General features: G+C 41.8%; 1 protein-coding gene across 11 annotated transcripts in view; it reads right to left on the reverse strand.

The window, feature by feature from the left end:
• AGFG1 (ArfGAP with FG repeats 1) overlaps positions 1 to 19,799 on the reverse strand; it is a 68,273-nt gene that overhangs the window by 22,078 nt on the left and 26,396 nt on the right. For all 11 annotated transcript variants that reach the window (XM_073359881.1, XM_073359882.1, XM_073359884.1 and 8 more), the window contains exons 3-5: positions 8,168 to 8,283; positions 5,113 to 5,275; positions 2,680 to 2,836 (exon numbers count right to left, since the gene is read on the reverse strand). In XM_073359881.1, the coding sequence (XP_073215982.1) occupies positions 2,680 to 2,836; positions 5,113 to 5,275; positions 8,168 to 8,283 (436 nt within the window). The remainder of the gene's footprint in view (positions 1 to 2,679; positions 2,837 to 5,112; positions 5,276 to 8,167; positions 8,284 to 19,799) is intronic.

The following is a 19,799-nucleotide window of genomic DNA, read 5'->3' on the forward strand; positions in this document are numbered from 1 at the left end:
GCTACATTCTTGTGCAGTTACCAGGCATTACAACAGTACAGCAACAGGCACTCAGCCCTCTCACAGAGTGCTCTCACTGTCTCCACAGTCTACCCAACCAATGCAGAAGTACCTTACTACAACAGTTTTTTTCCTGCTGGCTACTAAATTCATCCATTCCCTTGTGGCTGCAACAGTTTATAACAGAAGCTGTTAATCTTGCTGCCCCTCAGCAGTGGTTTCTATAAGGGGCCAGACTATACATTCCAAATGAAAAAAATATTCAATCTCCTGTAGGAGAAGCTGTAAAGGAGGCAGAACCACTACCACATCAACAAAATAGGCATCATGGACCAGCACCTTTTAAGAGTTTGCTATTGTATGCGTACGTGAGTTCAACAACTCCTTCCTTTGAACCACAAAGACAAATCTGTAACTTCAGAACCAGCTTCACAGGGTGTTACCGCAACCAAAGTGTAGAAGCCAAGTTCATGAGGGGAGAAAAAGGCACTAGAATGTTGATCGGCATAGAACAGAAGGGCTCCAGCCACGTGACTTATGAGCTGGATCACTGAAAACAGTTTACTGCATATGAAATGTCCTTATAAGGTATGGTGCTTGCCAGCCTGGTGAACAGGCACTTTGCATCGTACAGAAACTGGCTTAGTGATCTAAAATTTGCCACCAGATGTTCGTAATTTAATGTGTTTATAAGAGGTAAAAAGTACCAGTCCTAACAAAGTCCGAGGTTCTAAATACTGTGGGATTGTTTTCCTCAATTCACTATGTCAAGAAAGTGAGAGCACCTTACTGCAGAAAAGGACACCAGTGATATGTACTCAGGTATTCATCCCATTCACAACTTAAAGCAATAATTTCAATCTAAAAACTAGCTGACTACATTAAAAATTTTAGTCTTTCCTATTGAAAGATATATCTTCCTTTGTATCTGTTCAATCCTACATAAAAGTAGTAAGATAGCCCTGAACAGAGGTAATGGACCATGGTTTATGCTGTATTAGATTGATCAAGCATAAAATGAAAAAACAAACAGTTTGCCTAAAAAGAGGCTTACAGTTCTTGAGGTCTATTAAAAAAAAAAAAAAAAAGAATTCAAGTACATTGTAATCGGATACAAATGTGGTTTGATTAGGCTGGATCTTTACAGGAAAGACTTCTTAAGCATCCAGACGCCTTTGGAGTGAAACTTTGTTTTATGTAATACTGACCAATCAGCATGTAAATCTGCAGATTAAAATTTGAAATCGGTCAACAAACATCATTCCAATGTAAATACATTCCAAGAAACTGATTTACATGAAAGCCTTTGTTTTACGCATGCTTTATAAAATATGCTAGAACTCTTCATGTTTAATTCTACTGATTTTAAATTGGTCATTCACATTATCTTTAAAATAAAATGCCTGAAAAAAAGTTTTTAAAAAAATATTTATAAATGTTTTTATTTAAACTGGTGACGAATACCTTATTCAACTCACCAAAAGTGTGCACCCATGATTTTTCAACTTTGTAATTTCACACCAACTATGACGACAACACTTCAGATGAACACAAGATTTTTCATGAGCAGCATTTCTCCTCAGTATTAGCAATATTAGTAGAACCCAGAGATACCAACCAAGATAGGGGCTCCACTGCCTTAGGTACTAAACATTTTAGTAAACAGTACCTAGCCTGAAGAGTTCATAATCTAAGTAGACAAGGACAAAGGGTAGGTACTTGCTCATGGTCACACAGAAAGTTAGTGGCAACACACTACTCAATATCTATAGGCTGCTGACGTATAACTATTGGTGTTCTTCAGAATCAACTTAGTGGTCATTATTCTTTAGGATAAAGTTATATGGACTGAGGTTTCTTTATTTTTCCCCCTCTGTAACATTCAGGAATGTTTAACAGACAGCCGTTCTAAATATTTAAAAGTCTGTCCCACCACACCTAAACTGGTTTTTGCTCAAAAACTGTTTCCTTTTGCTGCTGCCCCCACACTAGTGAGTCCCAGCCACATGGGCTTCCTCCACTACAAGTTTGTTCTCTCTTCCTTCAGTTCTGTCATACTCAGTGAGGCAGCATTGCTTCTCCCCCCTCATTGACACCCACACCAGCTGTCTGTTCGCTATTTTTCACTCCCTTCCATAAAGTATCTTGCCAACTTTTTCAGAGAGAAGAAATGACATCTTGCATAGCCTCTGCCCACTCCCACTACTTTACTCACCTTCTCCTCTCTTGCCACCAACACTGATGCTTCCTGACTTCTAGCCAAATATTTGCTTTATAAACAAGCAACTCAAGGGAAAAAATAATTAAAGCGGAGTGACAAAAAGTGACCAAACGTAATTTGTGTCAGGTACAGATCAATATTTATGTGATCCATGTCAAACGGTACTACTACGCTATATTTTATAGCTATTCTCTTCTGTTTCCCATACTGTTTATTGCAAAGGAAATGCACAGTGTAAGTTTTAAAACTTTAGAATAATACTTGCTTTATTAAACTTGATTTCCAGCTTGCCATAAGCTAAATCTTAACAACTGATATAACAATGTTCAAGGCACAGAAATATTAATTCTCCTTTTACTAATTCAGAAGATCATTCCTATTTATGAGCCATAAAGACTGAAAACTCCTCAGGTTTCTATACATTTAATTAGGAGGAAGTGTCTACACAGAACTCTTACCTGTATGACTGTTGAAATGTGCAAAGTTAGCAAAATTTGCTGTAGCAGTTGACTGAGGAGCAGGAGCAGCAAAGATATCTGAGCCAAGGTCACTGAGGAGGTCAAATTGTTTCTTTTCCTGCTGCTGTTGTCCTTGAGACCTAACGATAACAGGGGACTACAAACAACATTTTAATTAGCTAAACAAACAGGAAAGCCAATATTTAACCACGCTTTACAAACAGCTAAAGGCTACAGACCGAATAAGCACTTCTGGTACTAGTTTTGAACAGTTTTTTGCCACGGAGCATGGTTAGCAAGCCATATCAAGTTTCTTAACTTTAGAATTCAGACCACAATTATGTGAAACAAACAAGCAATGAACCCGTTAAAATTTGGTAATTTAATCTAGAGCTTCTAGTTTAAAATCTGGTACACAGAAGAATCTTTCCTCCTCCTCCTCCTCCCCTCCCTATGGTGTGCAAGAGCATATTCCCTCCCAACCCCCATGGGCTTAGTGTGAGTCTTCAGGTAGCCCTACTGAAGTGCACCTTAGGAGTTACACAGCAGACTTCCAGAGACTAAGATGCATGTAAGACAGGAAAATTAGAGGTATCTAAACAAATGGCTCCATATTATGGAGCCTGCATGTGGTATTTGCAATTATTTTTGAAGCCCAGCAGAGCTTCAGAGCCATGTAGACTGAAGCTCCTTCTTCTCACTGAATCCCCATTCTTTTTCTTCCAGGAAAAAAAAAAAAAGTTAAATTTCTTGCAGAATTCCTCAACAGAAAATTACAGCTGCATGCTAAAAAACTCAAGAGTCAGGAAATTCTAAACAAACATTTAACCTTAGCTTTACCCTCTTGTGCGTTTGCATTATACAGACTACTTACATCATACATTATTTTTCAAATATGCATTTTTTCCCTCCAACCTATCATGTACCGTTATGGATGAGCTAGACAGAGAGCCGAAAGTCATTTTACAAGACTGCAACAAGACACACTTGCATAATATACAGCACAGTATTCATGACCATATATAGAGAAAAATATGTTAATTAAGTTAGCTTCACTGACCCCTGAACTGCTTCTAAGGAAGGGAGGTTGAAGTTATAGTATACTGGACTGACCAAAATACTTCCTCATACCACAGGGAACACCATTTATATAAAATCTAGTTTATAGTTAACTTAATTTTGTCACAATGGCCCAAATTTGGGGGGGAGAGGGGGCTGGGGTGAAGAGATAAAGCAAATCTCAAGTTGTTGAAAAAACATGGTTTTACTTCTAAAAGCAGTAACCCTGACAGGTTAAGAAAAAAGTCCTGTCCATGCCTCTCTTTAATAAAAAGATGGCAGTTGTAACACAGGGCTTCATAGGAGGCAATGGTGTGTTTTTAAAATTCCAACAAGGATGCAAGGGAGGAGGATGACTCAACCCACCAACAATAAAAGCTGTTTTATCCGGCATGTTGGGGGAATAGGATGTGCCAGTAAGTGAAAAATGCCAGTTAATGACAGGAGGGAGTTTGGGTGTCGGAGGGGACTCGGGGCAGCGGGTTGGGGAGCAGGTGCGAGTGCCGGATCCGTGGACCACTCACCTCGGGCAGCTCCCCGCAACCGACGACCTGTCCTGGCTGCTCCTAGGCAGACGTCCAGCAGGCGGCTCTGCACGCTGCCCCCTGCCCTGCCCCGAGCGCTGGCTCCACAGCTCTCATTGGCTGGGAACGTGGCCAACGGAAGCTGCAGGGGCAGTGCCTGCGGGCAGAGGCAGTGCACAGAGCCACACCTCCACCTAGGAGCAGCCGGGACAGGTCACCATTTGCAGGGAGCCACCTGAGGTGAGCAGCCCCCGGATCCAGCACCCTGAGCCCCCTCCTGCACCTCAAGCCCCTTCCTGCACCCAAACTCCCTCCCAGAGCCCACACCCCACACCCCAACCCCTTGCTGGCCCTGCATCAACTGGACTGTAAACCCGAATTTCAATGAAGATCAGAAATGCTGTTTATAGAGCTTTCTGATTGATGCAGTGCCGGATAAAACAGCTTTTATTCTATGTTGTGGATACACAAGATGTTTAGCCAAAAGCCTGTTACAAAACAAAAAAAAGAGTTTTAGTTTTATTAAATAGCACCAAAAATACCAGTCTGTCTATTAGTCATTATTACACAGGGCAGAGGCTATCATTTTTAGTTTGAAGCATTCAAAGTCAAGCCAACGCAGAACTCAGTTTCTGGATTTTACTGTCAGTCCCCTATTCACATTCCATAAAAGCAACAGAGCATGAAAGGTATTAAGGACAGGACAGTTTTATTGTAATAAGAGTAACCCACCAATGCCACAATTTTCAATATTTTGTAAAATCTTGTTCAATTCACAAAATGTCCATTATCCTTTTAAATACTGTAACATAATCCCATACCACTGAACTCTTAGCCATTACTCACTCACTTGGCTAGGTGTGCCTTTATTTAAGTGCAGTGCTGGTGCAGATTCTCCCAAGAGAGATTTAAGCGGTTTCACCTCAGGTGTGCTGCTTGTACTACTAGCAGAGGACCCTGATATAGATGCATGGACCGATGCCACCACCTTAGCTTGTTCTGGAGGAACATACCTAAGTTGAATAAGAGTAAAATTATTTAATATTTAACACAAGTTTTGTTCCAACATCCATTATAATGGTAGCGCAGGGATCAAAAGTTATTGCTCTGAGGTCTCAGATTTGCTATTTTAAGATCTGGACCAATGTCAAATAGTACTACTGGTCTGATGGTCCAGTCACCATTTTAGTGTCCCATATCTCAAACACTGGGATTACAAAAGCTTGAGACTCCAGTTTTCCAATGTTTTATAACAGTCATTTTCAACCTGGGGTCCGCACAGACTGTGTCTAAGGGGTCTGCTAAAGGTGACTATGAAAATAAAGTTTCAGATCCCAGAAAAGGCATACTTTTGATCAATCAAAAGTAGGTGAATGCCCCCCACCTACAGGTCAAAACCCAGAAGTGCTGCTGTTACCACAGAAGCCCACAGTTTAGCGCCCTTTCTCACGCTTTGTCAAATACTGTGCCGAGCACGTGCAACATTTATAGTTGAGTTCTGCTCAGTCAGTTTTCAGTCTAAGACTTCCAAGACTTCTATGGTAGGGGCCTGCGGACCACAGGTTGAATTTCCAAATGGTCTGCACCTCCATTTGAAATTTTTTAGGGGTCCACAAATGAAAAAAAGTTGGAAAAAAATATTTTATGGCATGTTTAGCATATTAAAAATCACATCTACTTCATCTCAAAAGTGATGTTAATGGTCCCTAATCTCAACCAACTGCCAGGATTGAACCATTGTTGTACACTCTATTAAAGTCTGACATCCCAACTTTTAAGTGATATGAGCTAGAATGGAAGAAGGTGAAGCAAGATGCTGGCAACACTTTTTTAAAAGTCAAATTGAGTTACCATCAGTTATTAACCATTCACCTTACAGAGCATCAATATTTTGACAAAACCCAAGTAAATATTTCTACCGTTACTGTAGTTCCATCCCAGTAAGGGACTGTTTAAGTCCTATGCTGTTACTGATGTCACCATAAGCCGTTACAGTTTCCTGGCTCGAGATGAATTATGATTGCCCCATTAAGCTGAACACACTTTTAAAGACAATTTATTTTTTAAAGAACTCGTAAAGAAAATAGTCTGATAACTTCACTTAAATGAGCTGTAATAGCTCTTACACCCTATTCAGCAAACAACTGTCTATGTAGTAAGTCCAGTATATTCTGACAAGGTTTGCCACATATATAAGAGGAAAAATAAAAACAAACAGCCCTCCAGACAAGCAAACATAGTAGAGCTGTTAGAGTATGGGCAGAACACAAGAGCTTCTATTCTGCCCTATCTAAAAGCCACTCTAAGGGAATCAGCAGAAGCTGGGCTTGTGAACAGGCAGCAACTTCCCCACCTGCAGAGTACAACAGTCTTGTGGATCCTCAGCGCTGCTAAAGCAGTTTGGATCCAAGTGCAGCCCTTTAGGAAAAATAACTGACACCCTGTACCCCATGTTCACCACTTTTATATCGTTACATATTTTGTACAAAGTATGCCTTGTGAGATATCATTTGTAAACTCATAATCTGATGATTATTATCCTGTAGAAATGTGTGCAACACAGCATGTGAAATTGTGAGATTTTGCTGTAGGATCGTTACTGGAATATGTCGCAATTCTGGATAACACCCACAAGCCCATTCCTCAGAGACAGACACACTAGCACACCAGAAAAGTGCTAAAGAGCCATTACCTGCTGGGGGGGGGGTTGTAAACAGGAAATTTACAACTCATCTGAAAAGACAGTTTGAAGCTCATGCACACCATGGAACTGGCTGTCCACATGCCCAGGCAAGGATTTTTCCAGCACCCAAGGGTTGCACGGGGGGAATTAGCAATTAGCTTGCAATTTTATCTTTTTATTTCTTTTGTAACCAGTTCTGATATCTATGCCATACTAATTATAAAAACTTTAAATCTATTTTTCTGCAGTTAATAAAAACTTATTTTGTTATTTTATTTAAGCCAGTGTGTTTGATTGAAGTGTTTGGGGAATCCTTTTGATCTCTACTCAGATCGAAAGGACTGGTGCATATATTTATTACCCACAGTTGGAATGACAGACTGATTATGAGCTTGTCCTGTCCAGTGGGGCTACTGAACAGTACAAGATATACATTTCAGGGGGGAAAGGCTGGGCCTGAGGGATATGCGGGTGTTGCCTTATATGTGCTTCGTGGATGGCTGGGCATAGATTCATGCACTCAGCTGGGAGTGACTTTGCATGCTGGTGGTGTGAGTAAGCAGAGCCTGGAAGGGTTTGCTGTTCACTAACAAAATAGTGTAAAAGGCATCCTAGGCTGGAGAGCTAAGGGGACACAGCAGTCCCTGGGGAATGTCACACTAACATATGTCATGCATCTAACAACAAATGGCCATGTCTTCTTCATAAGATTTTAAATGAATATCTAGGTTTGGCAATGTTCAGACTATGCAGATGTAATATTTAGTGCTTTACAATGCCCAGGTCTACACTACAGACCTATATCAGTACAACTTTGTTGCTGGGCAAAGTAGGTACACCGACCCCACTGACGGTGTAGACAGTGCTATGTCATCGGGAGAGCTTCTCCCATTGACATACCTTCCGCCTCTCGTGGAGGTGGATTAACTATAACTATGCCAACAGGAGACGCTCTCCTGTCAGCATAGTAGCATCATCACTGAAGTGCTGCAGCTGTGCTGCTGTAGTGCTGTACGTGAAGTCAAGTCAAAGTCTTCCATAAGCCTTCTTTAAAAATTGAGATGTTGTCAAGGTCTCTTTTCAGCCACAAAGTAACACTCGTTATTAGTCACAATGAAAGACGGACGTCAGCCAGCAATTTACAGTAAACCCAAAAGGGATTTCTGGTTACAGGGAAGGAAAAAAAAAAATTAGCTTTTATCAAAACTGAGTGTTAGCTTACCATCTTTTCTTTTCGTATTTTTCCTGTAGAAACTCCTTTACTTTCTGTGGATCCCTGAAGTCTGGAATTGCTGATGATCTATCATCAAATAATCCTAGCCAAATCTGTTTACACACCTTATTTTGAGGGAATAAGGTGGGAGGGGGAGGGAGAGGGAAAAAGAGAGAAATCAATATTAAATAACTTTCAAGTTCAAATTTATATTTTCACTCAAAATTTACAACCATAGATAAAATGCATTATTAATTTTTGAATATCCATGCTTACCATTTATTTGCAAAGGACTCGTCTTACACTAATTAATATTTCAGCCAAGTGTGAGTGCACAGTGCACTGTTTAGGATTGCTGTTTGCCCTGCTGAGATAGATGGCCTTGCAACATCTAATCTCTTATTTAACAGGCACATGCATACAATAAGTACTTGATTTTGAAAGTACTCCCAATGGTGTAACACACACAACTGCCATTTTTGTCTTTAGAAATACTCCTCCCCAAAGACTACATATTCAAACCACAGACAAGATTCTGTCCTGCTTCTCTGTTCAGCTTATAATGACCTGTAAAGTTTGGAAGACGCCAGCGTACGAATTATATTAGCATGCATTAGTTTTTAAGAGTCCTTCTGAGCTTCTAAAATTTACCAATACACAGTGCTTTGTACTTAGCTGTACACAACAAATTCCCTGTCTAATATATGAGGAGCTTACTGAACAGCAAGGTTTCCTGGAAAATTAACATACTGTGTTTAAAAACACTTGACAGCCCCCGGACCTCCCACCCCTAACTGCTCCCCACCGCCCCATCCAACCCCCTCCCTCCTTCCTGACTGCCCCCCCGGGACCACCCCTTCCCCCTGACCACCGACCACCTCCAGACCTGTCACCCCTTACTGCCCCGCACCACCCCATTCAACCCCTTCCCTCTCCTTCCTGACTGCCCATCCCCCAGGACACGTGCCCCATCCACCCAAACCCCTGCTCCCTGTCCCCTGACCACCCCTCCACTCCTTTCTGACTGCCCCCCCGGGACTCCTGCCCCCATTCCTGCCCTCTGACCACCCCGACCCCTATCCACACCCATGACCACCCACTGAACTCCCCTGTCCTCTATCCCACCCCTCCTGCTCCCTGCCCCCTTACTGCACTGCCTGGAGCACCAGTGCCTGGCAGCACGGCTGCACCACAACAGGCAGCCGCGCCACGCAGCACAGAGCACCAGGTCAGGCCGGGATCTGCAGCTCTGTTGCCCAGAGTATTGCGCCACGTTGTGGCATGGCTGCGGGGGAGGGGGAACAGCCTCCCAGGCCAGGAGCTCAGGGGCCGGACAGGACCATCCCGTGGGCCGGATGTGGCCCACGGGGTGTAGTTTGCCCACCTCTGGTCTACATTGACACCACAGCACCCTACCTATACCAAAATAACTGCACCTCAGCAAATGGTGTATGGCTTATTATATCAGTGTAGTCATATTCTGTTAGTTAGTATAGCACTTACATCGACAGGAGCAAAGCTGTACACTGTGTACACTGACAAAGCTGCCTTATGGTGACCTGTGTAGTGTAGACCAGGGCAGAGTTTCTCAAGTATTTTTTAAACCTTCAAGAATTAAACTTGCCATAGATTTCTTGGAGGTAGACTAATTTATTTTTATTTTTCAAATACACCTAAACACAAAAGCAGTAACTTGACTGAAGTTTCCTTGATTTACTACCTCTTTCCATTTTTAAATTAAAAGCATGCTACAAGGGCTAGTTTTGACAGAGTCCCTGCCTTACTTCCAGGCATCACTCATAGGTTTTACCTCTCCACTACTTCCAGCAACACACAAAACATGAGCATTAAGCACAAGTGAAAAAAACACACAGCTCCACAGTTATGCACCTAATCAATTTGTTTCCTTTTTGTAAGACAAATACGGGGATTGTTTGGGTTAAGCACTGCAGCTTTATTTCACTATTTCCAAACTTCAGGGATGTAAATTAAGTTTATCATCAAGGTTACATTCACAAAAAAGAAAGAAAACAACAGAGATGGCATGCACCTGATGACATTTTTATCAACTATGAATGAAAGCAAGCCCTTTGAAGAGTTGCCTTGCATAAGCTTTAACATAAAAATCTTAAAGGGCATAGACCATGTATGCATTAAGTATCATCCTACGCTCTCAGATGTTTCTTATTCTAAAGTTATGCATGAGTCAAACTTAACTGAATTACATGGCAACATGCAATTTGAGTGTATCTGATATGCTGTAGAGTGGTGGTGATGACATTTAGTATTTGTATCATGGTAACACCCAGATGCTCCATTGAAGAACATGCTGTTGGGGCTGTTCACTAACATGGACCCAGTCCTGAGAATTTCAGAATCTAAAAAAAGTTTACAATCGAAGGTTTGAAGCAATCCACAGTACAATCATGAAACTTTTCCTGTAGTCTTTTTAGAATACCAATGATATAGACACATCTGGTGCATTTTCAAAAACTGAAAAGTTATGTAATATAAGAGCAGGCAAAGCACATAAGGGATTACATGGGGGGGAATAGTGCCACAAAGAAAATAGAAAAACTTTTAAAATGGCAGAGACTAGGAAATAATGAAAACACTGATTTGAAATTTTAACATACAATCTACTCAAACTATACCCTAGCTGGACCGTATAAACTTTAGAATTGCTTTAGAACATTTTGGTGACTAAACCTTTTATCTGCTGTCTCTCTGGTAAGTGGGCCATGAGATAATGTGCCCAAAAACATACTTAAAAGTATCTGAAACCTATTAGGAGAAATTCTTAACTTAAGTGAACAATTAGATACAATTGTGTATGCTGGGGGTTCTCAAACCTTCTTTGCTGGGACTCTCTTTGGAAGTATTTCAGGCTGTGATGTCCCCTTATCCCCACTCGCCGCTGCCCATGCTATGCCACCCTTACTTCTGTGCTGCTGCTGCTGGTGGTACAGCCTTCAGCGCTGGGCGCACAGCCCACAGCCACCACTCTCCAGCCACCCGGCTCTGATGGCGGCTCGAAATAAGTGTAGCAATACTGTGACCACCCTATAATAGGCTTGCAACCCCCTTTTGGGTCAAGATCCCCAGTTTGACAAATGCTGGTGTATGTTCTTAAAGGGAACATGGGTCAGCAGAGATCACTTGCATTGGGAATCAACCATACAAATTCCAGGCCTCAAATGGTACTTAAGTCTCATCAGGACCAGCTTTAACTGACTTGCAAACCTGAAAGACTACGCTGCAGTTCAAGCTTTGACCTCACTGATAATTCCCAATAATTCACCAGGATAAATGAAAAAGTTTCCTTTAATTAGCCATTGTCCCTTCAGCTGTGATATTAAGTGTATCAAAAGGATAGAATCTCTAGAATTTTCTATTTTGAATATTAAGTCTGGTCCATAGTTGTGTTGTTATACGATTGTTCCCTACTGTACATATACCAAAGCTTTGTGCTGGATTTAGCATCCCATTACGGAGATTATTCCATAATTTAAATAGAAGTGGTAGTCTGACTCAATTAAAGCTCACAGTTCTAATTTCATCATATTTCTCAAACTCCCATGGAAGAGACAATTCTTCATTCCTTGACCTTTATAGCCTTCTAACACATAGAAATAACCCATCTCATCATTTAGTCAAATTACACAAATGTACCTTTTAATCTACGCTCATAAAACCTATCCAACACCCTAATTATTGCTGTAGCTCTTTAGAATCCTTCTAGGGGGGAAGAAGAGAGAGAGAAATGAAGTTTCCTTCTGAATGCATGGATGGTACAAAAATTTTCAAGTTTCATTTTATTTCATTTTATTATAAAGTTTAATTTAGTTAAATTAACAGTAGTTTAAGAAAAGAAAAAGCACTAGTGATCTTATCAAAAAGTTCAGAAACATGCAAGCAAATTAACTTAAATAAGCTTTCTAATTAACCAAAGCCAGTACAATTGAAGACAATCCACAGAGGATGTTACACCCTTGTAAGGAAGCATTAAGTTTCAAAAAAAGAGACGGAGAGAAAAATCTCTGACTTCACTTAGAAGCAACACTAAAGAGAACTGTCCTCTAGCTAAGTCAGTGGAATGGAGTTTAGGACATCTGGTTTCAATTCTTGCTCTGCCAGAGTTCCTATCAGACCTTTATCTGTTCCTCAGTTGCCAGTCTGTAAAAGGGGGATAACTACTACTTCCTTTCTCTCACTCCATCTTGCTTATTTAGATTGCAAGTTCCTCAGGGCAAAGACCATCCCATGTTTTGGAAAACACTCCTGCAGCAGGGCACATCAGAGGAATGGACTTAACTACCCTCTGTAGTTTCAGCTTCTATTTTGAAAGGAGTTTGTCTCCCGCTGCTTTGGCTTTAGAGAAAGCCTTGAAAATGCTACCAGAGTGGAACTGATGCAGTAGCATCTGCCCAATTTTGCAGAGCCCAAAATAATAGTTTTTAGGTATCAAGTGACCCATTAGTTTCATCTGAATTAGGTAGCACAGACACCAAGGATGGTACTTTAAATGCAAATGCTTAACCTTTTTCACTCCTCAAAGCATGCACAAAAAGAGAGAGCACATCTGTTATAAACGTCTATTCCAGCATTTTCCAAAATGGGGGACACAAAGCAGTGGGGGAAATATACAAAGTAAGGCTAGGCCGACACACAAACTTTCACTGGCAAATTATGTCCACCAGGAGTACGAAGTGATGTGACCCCAACATAACTGTGCTGGGCAAGAGCCCCTGTAAAAATGCTGTTATTTTCCTTATGTACATAAATCAAACAATTTGCAAAGCAAAAACTAGAGATGACAACACAACAAGACTGTGTTTCAAAACAGAATACTCTCTGCAGGAAAGATTTGGAAATATATAGTTTCCTTGCATAAGCAAATAACTGTTTAATAACTAATATTGACATCAGAAGTGCTGAATTACTAATCTCTGAAGAGTAAAAAGAATTGTATGCTTCCAGTAATAACGATATTTGAAAGTACACTTTGTATAAAGTCAGGTTGAGTCAAGGGTTAAACCTGTAACTTGCTTTCTATTGTACAGGTTTCAGAGTAACAGCTGTGTTAGTCTGTATTCGCAAAAAGAAAAGGAGTACTTGTGGCACCTTAGAGACTAACCAATTTATTTGAGCATGAGCTTTCGTGAGCTACAGCTCACTTCACGAAAGCTCATGCTCAAATAAATTGGTTAGTCTCTAAGGTGCCACAAGTACTCCTTTTCTTTTTTCTATTGTACAGTGCTTTGAATACTCCTTCCCTCAAAATCCTTTCCACCTAAAGTGTAGTTTGTCAAACATGGAGAGGGGAAAGGAGAGGTGAGAAGACCTCGGATTAACCGGACAAGTGACTTGAGATTTGCAATTTAGAGATTGTCTGCACTCAGTTTTTTCCAAAAATTTAAAATCAAAAGAATAAACTAAACTCTCTGATCAGGGCAAACCCTTAGTGTGGACAGTTCTACTGGCATCAGGGTGTTTAATCAGCATAACTTGTTTTGATTGTTAGTCAAACCAATGCAAAAACCAAAAGCTACCTACACACATTTTTTGCACCAATGTAAGCATATTGGTTTAAAACTGGTAATTATTGGTCCCAAAAACTCTGCAGACAAATTCTGAATGTAAACCAGTCCCTGGGGCAGAGAGGGTTTGATTATTTAAAGATTTGACATAAAATATCAAAGATAGCTCAATGTAGCAGTCCAGGTTTTATTCATCAGTCCTGGACAAAAAAAGCACATAGGACTGTTTGATATATTTTGATGCAAAACTGGGGTTTAAACTGAAAATTTTTGAAATGTCAAATGCCCTTTGAGGGTTCCAGTACAGTAACTCCTCATTTAACGTTGTAATTGCATTTCTCAGGAACATGACTAAGCGAAACGATGTTAAGCGAATCCAATTTCCCCACAAGAACTAATGTAAATGGGGGGATCGGGGAGGTATTAGGTTCCAGGGAAAACAAATTTTGCCAGACAAGAGGCATTATATACATTTTAAACCATTTAATACAGGTATTAAACAGGCTGGCAGCCCACCTATCAGCTCCCATATCCCCGTTCCTCCGCAAGCTGATTGCCACGGGCGGGGGGCGGGATGCTGCGCACCGCGTCCTCACTCCTCCCCCCAGCCTCCTGAATGCCTGATTGCCGCAGGCAGGAGGTGGAAGGGGAAGACGCTGATCTGCGGGGTCCACTGGTGGGCGGGAGGCATTGGGGGGGGGTTTGAGGGGCTGCCAGCCGTGGACAAAGCAGGCAGCCAAACGATGTTATAGGGGAGCATTGCACATATCTTTAAACGAGCATGTTCTGTAATGGAGCAGGGACGTAAGATCGAAACAACGTTAAGCAAGAGGACATTAAGTGGGGAGTTACTGTATTTAGAATCTTCAGGAACGGTTGAAGGGTTGTGGTGAAGAGACCTAAACTTTCATTTAAAAAAAAAAAAAAAAGATAAGCTTCTCTTTTTGAGAGGCTTTCAAAATGCAAACCAATGCGGCGGGTTTATGTCATGACAATTTCTTTAAACAAAGAACAAAAACGAAAGAAGAGTTCCTCAACCAGACACAGTTACTTGCCTGTCAAACCTCTCAGATCCTCAGCTGTTAGTCATACATATTAGGACAGGGGTTCTCAAACTGGGGGTCGTGAGGTTATTACATGGGGGTTGCAAGTACATACACGAAACAGAGCAACTGCTATAAAATATTATTTAAATCTTGCGTTTTAGAAAATTACCTGCTTTTCTGTCGTAATGTAGTGTATTTACCTCAAAAAGTATTGTAAACATAAATGCAGCGATCATTGTTCCTAAACATAATATATATATATTTGTATTATCACCACTTTAAGGAAATTGGACTCTGGGGATTATAGTATTGTGTGTGCAGATTTGTCATCTTGATACTAAAAAGACAGGATCAAGACAACATCAGAGGGCTTGATTGTTCAGCTGCTGAAGAGTTGCATCAAAACGCAGACCAATCAGAACACTGAGATCGGCAAAAAGAAGTGATTTATAATTTAACATACACACACAGGCAGGGGCAGACTGGGGGGTTGGGGGGGGGGCTTGTGGGTGCTATAACCAGCCTAAAATTTGACTTAGGCCCCCCCACACAGTTCAAATGTTATGCAGAAGCAAGGGTGGCACGGTATGGCATTGCCACCCTTATTTCTGCAGTTTGCGGTGCTGCTGGCGGGGGCACTGTCTTCAGACCTGGGCGTCAAGCCAGCAGCCACCGCTCTTTAGCCACCCAGCTCTGAAGGCAGCACCGCTGCAAGCAGCAGCGTAGAAGTAAGAGTAGCAATGGGGCACTAAGTCCGCTGTGGAAAAAAGTGATTTTAACAAATTTTATTCAGTCCCTCCCCACAATATTAAACAGTATTTTAAAAAAAAAAAAAACTTTTCTGCTTAGAACAATTTAATAAAAGTGTTTTAGTCTTAATTTAAAAGCAGGGAGAAAAAGGTAAATTCATTTTCAACAACAGAGTTATAAATTTAGCATTTAAAATAGTGTTCATATAAAATGTGTATTTTCAATTTATAAGGGGGGGAGGGAAATCTCACTCAGAAGCTTGCTGTCTGAAAGGGATCACCAACACAAAAAGTTTGAGAGCCACTATGCTACAGGAAGGTGGCAATAGTCTCTTTGCCACCTCCCCTTCAAAGAGTAGTCAGCAGAAACCACCAACATACATTAGATGGTTAATAAGTAATTGATATTGGTATTTTCCAGAGCAATTCTTCCTCTCTTCCCCCTCCCCCAAAAAACTAAGTACCAAAATAGTTCAACTGGAAAAAAAAAAGTTTGATTTGGAAATGCTGCCATGGTGCCCATGAGAGTTGTTGTTAGGATGCCTTATGTGCCCCACCCTCTTCTACAGGCAGGGCCCTGGTCAGACTACATTTCCTAAGATGCGCCAAAGGTCTCCTTTGTTGGAGATAAGAAACAGAATATCATGGTAGACTTAATTCAGCCAGGGAATCTGACCTACAAAGAATGAGGCACTGTGGCAGCATAAACTCCAAGGTTTCCTTCCCCCGCCCCCAGAAAGCAGACACTTTCCACAAAAAAACAACAACAACTCATTTAGTCAAGAACCCAGTTTTCCATCAAAAGTAATTTCAACATAAAAATTTTGACCTGCCCCAATAACTATAGTATCCCAATGATTTGAATTAATAGCTACTTATTTACAACCTAAACCCACAAAAGTTTTATTACTTTGTTTTAATTTTAGTTAAAAGTGGAAGTTGCAAGCTCTTCCACCTATACCAGGTATACCTATACCTTTTAACCTCAGCAACTGCAAGAGAACAGAATGACATCCAAGGAAATTCAGAGACTACATTCACAGAAGGCATAACTTCTACCACTTATGCCAGTGACTGAGTAACTCATGACTGTCATAAGGCCTCTAGCAAAACTGGCAGAGATTCCATCTTAATAACGGCTGTTTCAAACATTGTAGTCAGCGCTTGAAAAGCGGTCTTCATACGTTTCGCAGAGACACTTAAAACCAAGTAAAACTTGAAATTAATGCTACAGGCCCAGAACATGCTATAGTAACACAGAGGTCAAATTCATAATATATGAGCAAAAGGCATCCAATAAATTAGAGAAAAAGCATTTTCCCCCACAACATGTGCGTAACTTATGGACTGTATGGTAAAGAGTAAGATGTGAAAAATATTAGTTCATGTGTAATGTGACTAACGCATGACACGCTCCCAAAATTCATTTGACCCTTAGTAACTTTGGCCCAAACCAGTGATCACCTAGTCCAGTATTCTGTTCTACGGTAGCTAGTGATGAGAACTTTCAGAGGAAGACGCAGAACCCTTTCCCTCTCCATAGACTAGACCAGAGGTGAGCAAACTATGGCCCGTGGGCCACATTCGGCTCACAGGACCCTCCTGCCTGGTCCAGGGGAAAAGCACCTGCTTGGGAGGCTAGTCCCCGGCCCCTCCCCTGCTGTTCCCCCTCCCCCGCAGCCTGGCTGTTTGGGGAGAGACAGCCTCCCCTAACCAGCCCTCCATACAATTTTGGAAACCTGATGTGGCCCTCAGGCCAGAAAGGTTGCCCGCCCCGGACTAGACTATTGTACACCAGTCAACTGGGAAATATTCTTCCAGACTGTAGGTACTAGATGCCCAATTCCTTTCCGACACCACGGAGCACCGTTGTTTGCTGCTGTAATTATGAAAAATCAGGAGTCAAAATGAATGACCATTGAGCTCTAGAAGAATATCTGTAGTCCTAGTTGTTTGATAAAATTTGATATCGGAGGAAGTCTATTCTAGTAATTCTACTACTAGAGAAGTCTATTCTATAAACTACATGAAAGAATGCTTGATAGGTCTCTCAATAGCACTCTGTAGGGTTTGTTTGTCTTTTTAGTATGAAATGGAGAAAAGCAAGTGTGTACTTTGGTAGTCTTTGGACTTTCTGCATGATGCCACCAAATGTTTTAAAGTATTAACAAATTTAATATGTAAACATGTGGCAGATGGAGAATGAAAGCCATCAGACGCATAAATGAGGATGCTACACACAAACTTCTTTATGTGGATGGTTATATGCTTGCTCTAGTTCACGAGTAAGTGGGGTGGGATTTTTTGCGAGGGGGATGGGATGGGGACAGACACAAAAACAAAACAATACAAAAATCACCGTACTCCAACGTGGTAATAGAGAGCACACAAAGTGATCTTAACACTTAGGGACTAAAATATGAGCACACTGACAGATTCCTTTCATGCCGTATTTCCCAGCAATTAACAGAACAGAAGAGGGGGCTTGGAATGAGTGAAGAAAAGGGGATATATAAAGAGGCCTAATAAAAATTCAGATACATTGTGCTTCTTAATGTGTTTGTTTCAGTTAGTGATAATGAATCTGGGTTATGCAGCAACAAGTTTACTACTCAATATAATGCCCCAGGAAAGCTGAAAGTGTTTAAATTGTAATAATATACTCAGTTCTCCCAGTGAGTATTTAATCTAGTCCTTTATGGTGCATAAATAATTATTACTTAGGCTATGTCTACACTGGCAGAGCTTCTTTGCCGAAAGTTTGGTTGCTGATAAAAAAGCACTTAAAGAAAATCGCTCGTGTGTGTTCACATTGTCTTCCACGGGCAGCATAGTATGTTCACACTTGCGGCACTTGCATCAGCACTGAGAGCAGCATAATGCGGGTAGTTATCCCACAGTGCAGCTCTCCCCACTTCTGCCGATAGGTCTTGTTGGAAGGTAGAGAGGGATCGCGGGGCATCATGGGTCCGGGCTCAATATCCCATGATGGAATGCTTGGACGGAAAGCAGGGCAAGTGCTTCTATCTTCAGTTCATGGCATTTTTCAACGTCCCTTGTTTTCTGCTTGCCCCACCACATCTACCTGCAGGAATGGATCCTGCACTAATTTCCACTGCTCTGCTAGTTATCACTAGCACATAGCACAATAGTAGTGGAGTTATTCTTGAAGTTATGAAGGCAACAGCAGTCACAGTTGCCGGACACTGTGTCCGACATAGAAAGCAGCAACACAGGATTGCTTTTGGCATTCACAGAGGTGAACACAATGGAACATGGCTTTGGGCTCAGGAAACTAGCACAGAATGGTTGGATCATACCATTATGCAGATCTGGGATGATGAGCAGCAGCTGCAGAACTTCTGGATGTTGAAAGCTTCCTGGAACCGTGTGCAGAGCTTACCCCAGCCCTGCGGTGCAAGGACACCCAAATGAGAGCTGCCCTGTTGGCAGAGAAGCGTGTGGCAATTGCAGTGTGGAAGCTGGCAACTCCAGACTGCTACCGGTCAGTCGCAAACCAATTTGGAGTAGGGAAATAGACTGTCAGTGCTGTGTTAACACAAGTGTGCAAGGCCATTAAATCGCACCTACTGTGAAAGACCATGACTCTTGGCAACATGAGTGAAATTGTGGATGGCTTCGCAGCAATGGGATTCCCTAACTGTAGAAGGGTGACAGATAGCAGGCATATTCCAATTCTGGCATCAGACCACCTTGCAACGGAGTACATCAATCAGAAGGGGTACTTCTCCATGTTTCTGCAAGCGTTTGTGGATCACTCTGGGCATTTCACAGACAGCAATGCAGGGTGGATTAGAAAGGTGCATGATGCCTGTATCTTTAGGAACACTGGCCTGTACAGAAAGCTGCAAGCAGGGACTCTCTTTTCAGACCAGAAGATCACTGTGAGGGGAAGTTGAAATGCCCATACTGATGCTGGGAGACCCTGCATACCCCTTAATGCCATGTCTCATGAAGCCGTCCATGGGAAACCTAGACAGTAGTAAGGAGCGGTTCAACAGGCTGATTAGGTGCAGAATGACCATTGAATGTGTTTGGCTGATTAAAGGTGTGCTGGCGATTCCTACATGGAAGGTTAGACCTTAATGAGGAAAATACTCCCATGGTAACAGCGCAGAGGTGGGCAAACTATGGCTCACGGGACCATCCTGCCCAGCCCCCGAGCTCTCCGCCAGGGAGGCTAGCCCCCAGCCCCTCCCCGGCTATTCCCCTTCCCCTACAGCCAAGCCTCCGCGTGGGCAGCACTCTGGGCAGCAGGGCTGTGCACTCCTGCAGGGCAACACGG

Source organism: Lepidochelys kempii, chromosome 9, assembly GCF_965140265.1.
Source record: "Lepidochelys kempii isolate rLepKem1 chromosome 9, rLepKem1.hap2, whole genome shotgun sequence".
NCBI lineage: Eukaryota > Metazoa > Chordata > Testudines > Cheloniidae > Lepidochelys > Lepidochelys kempii.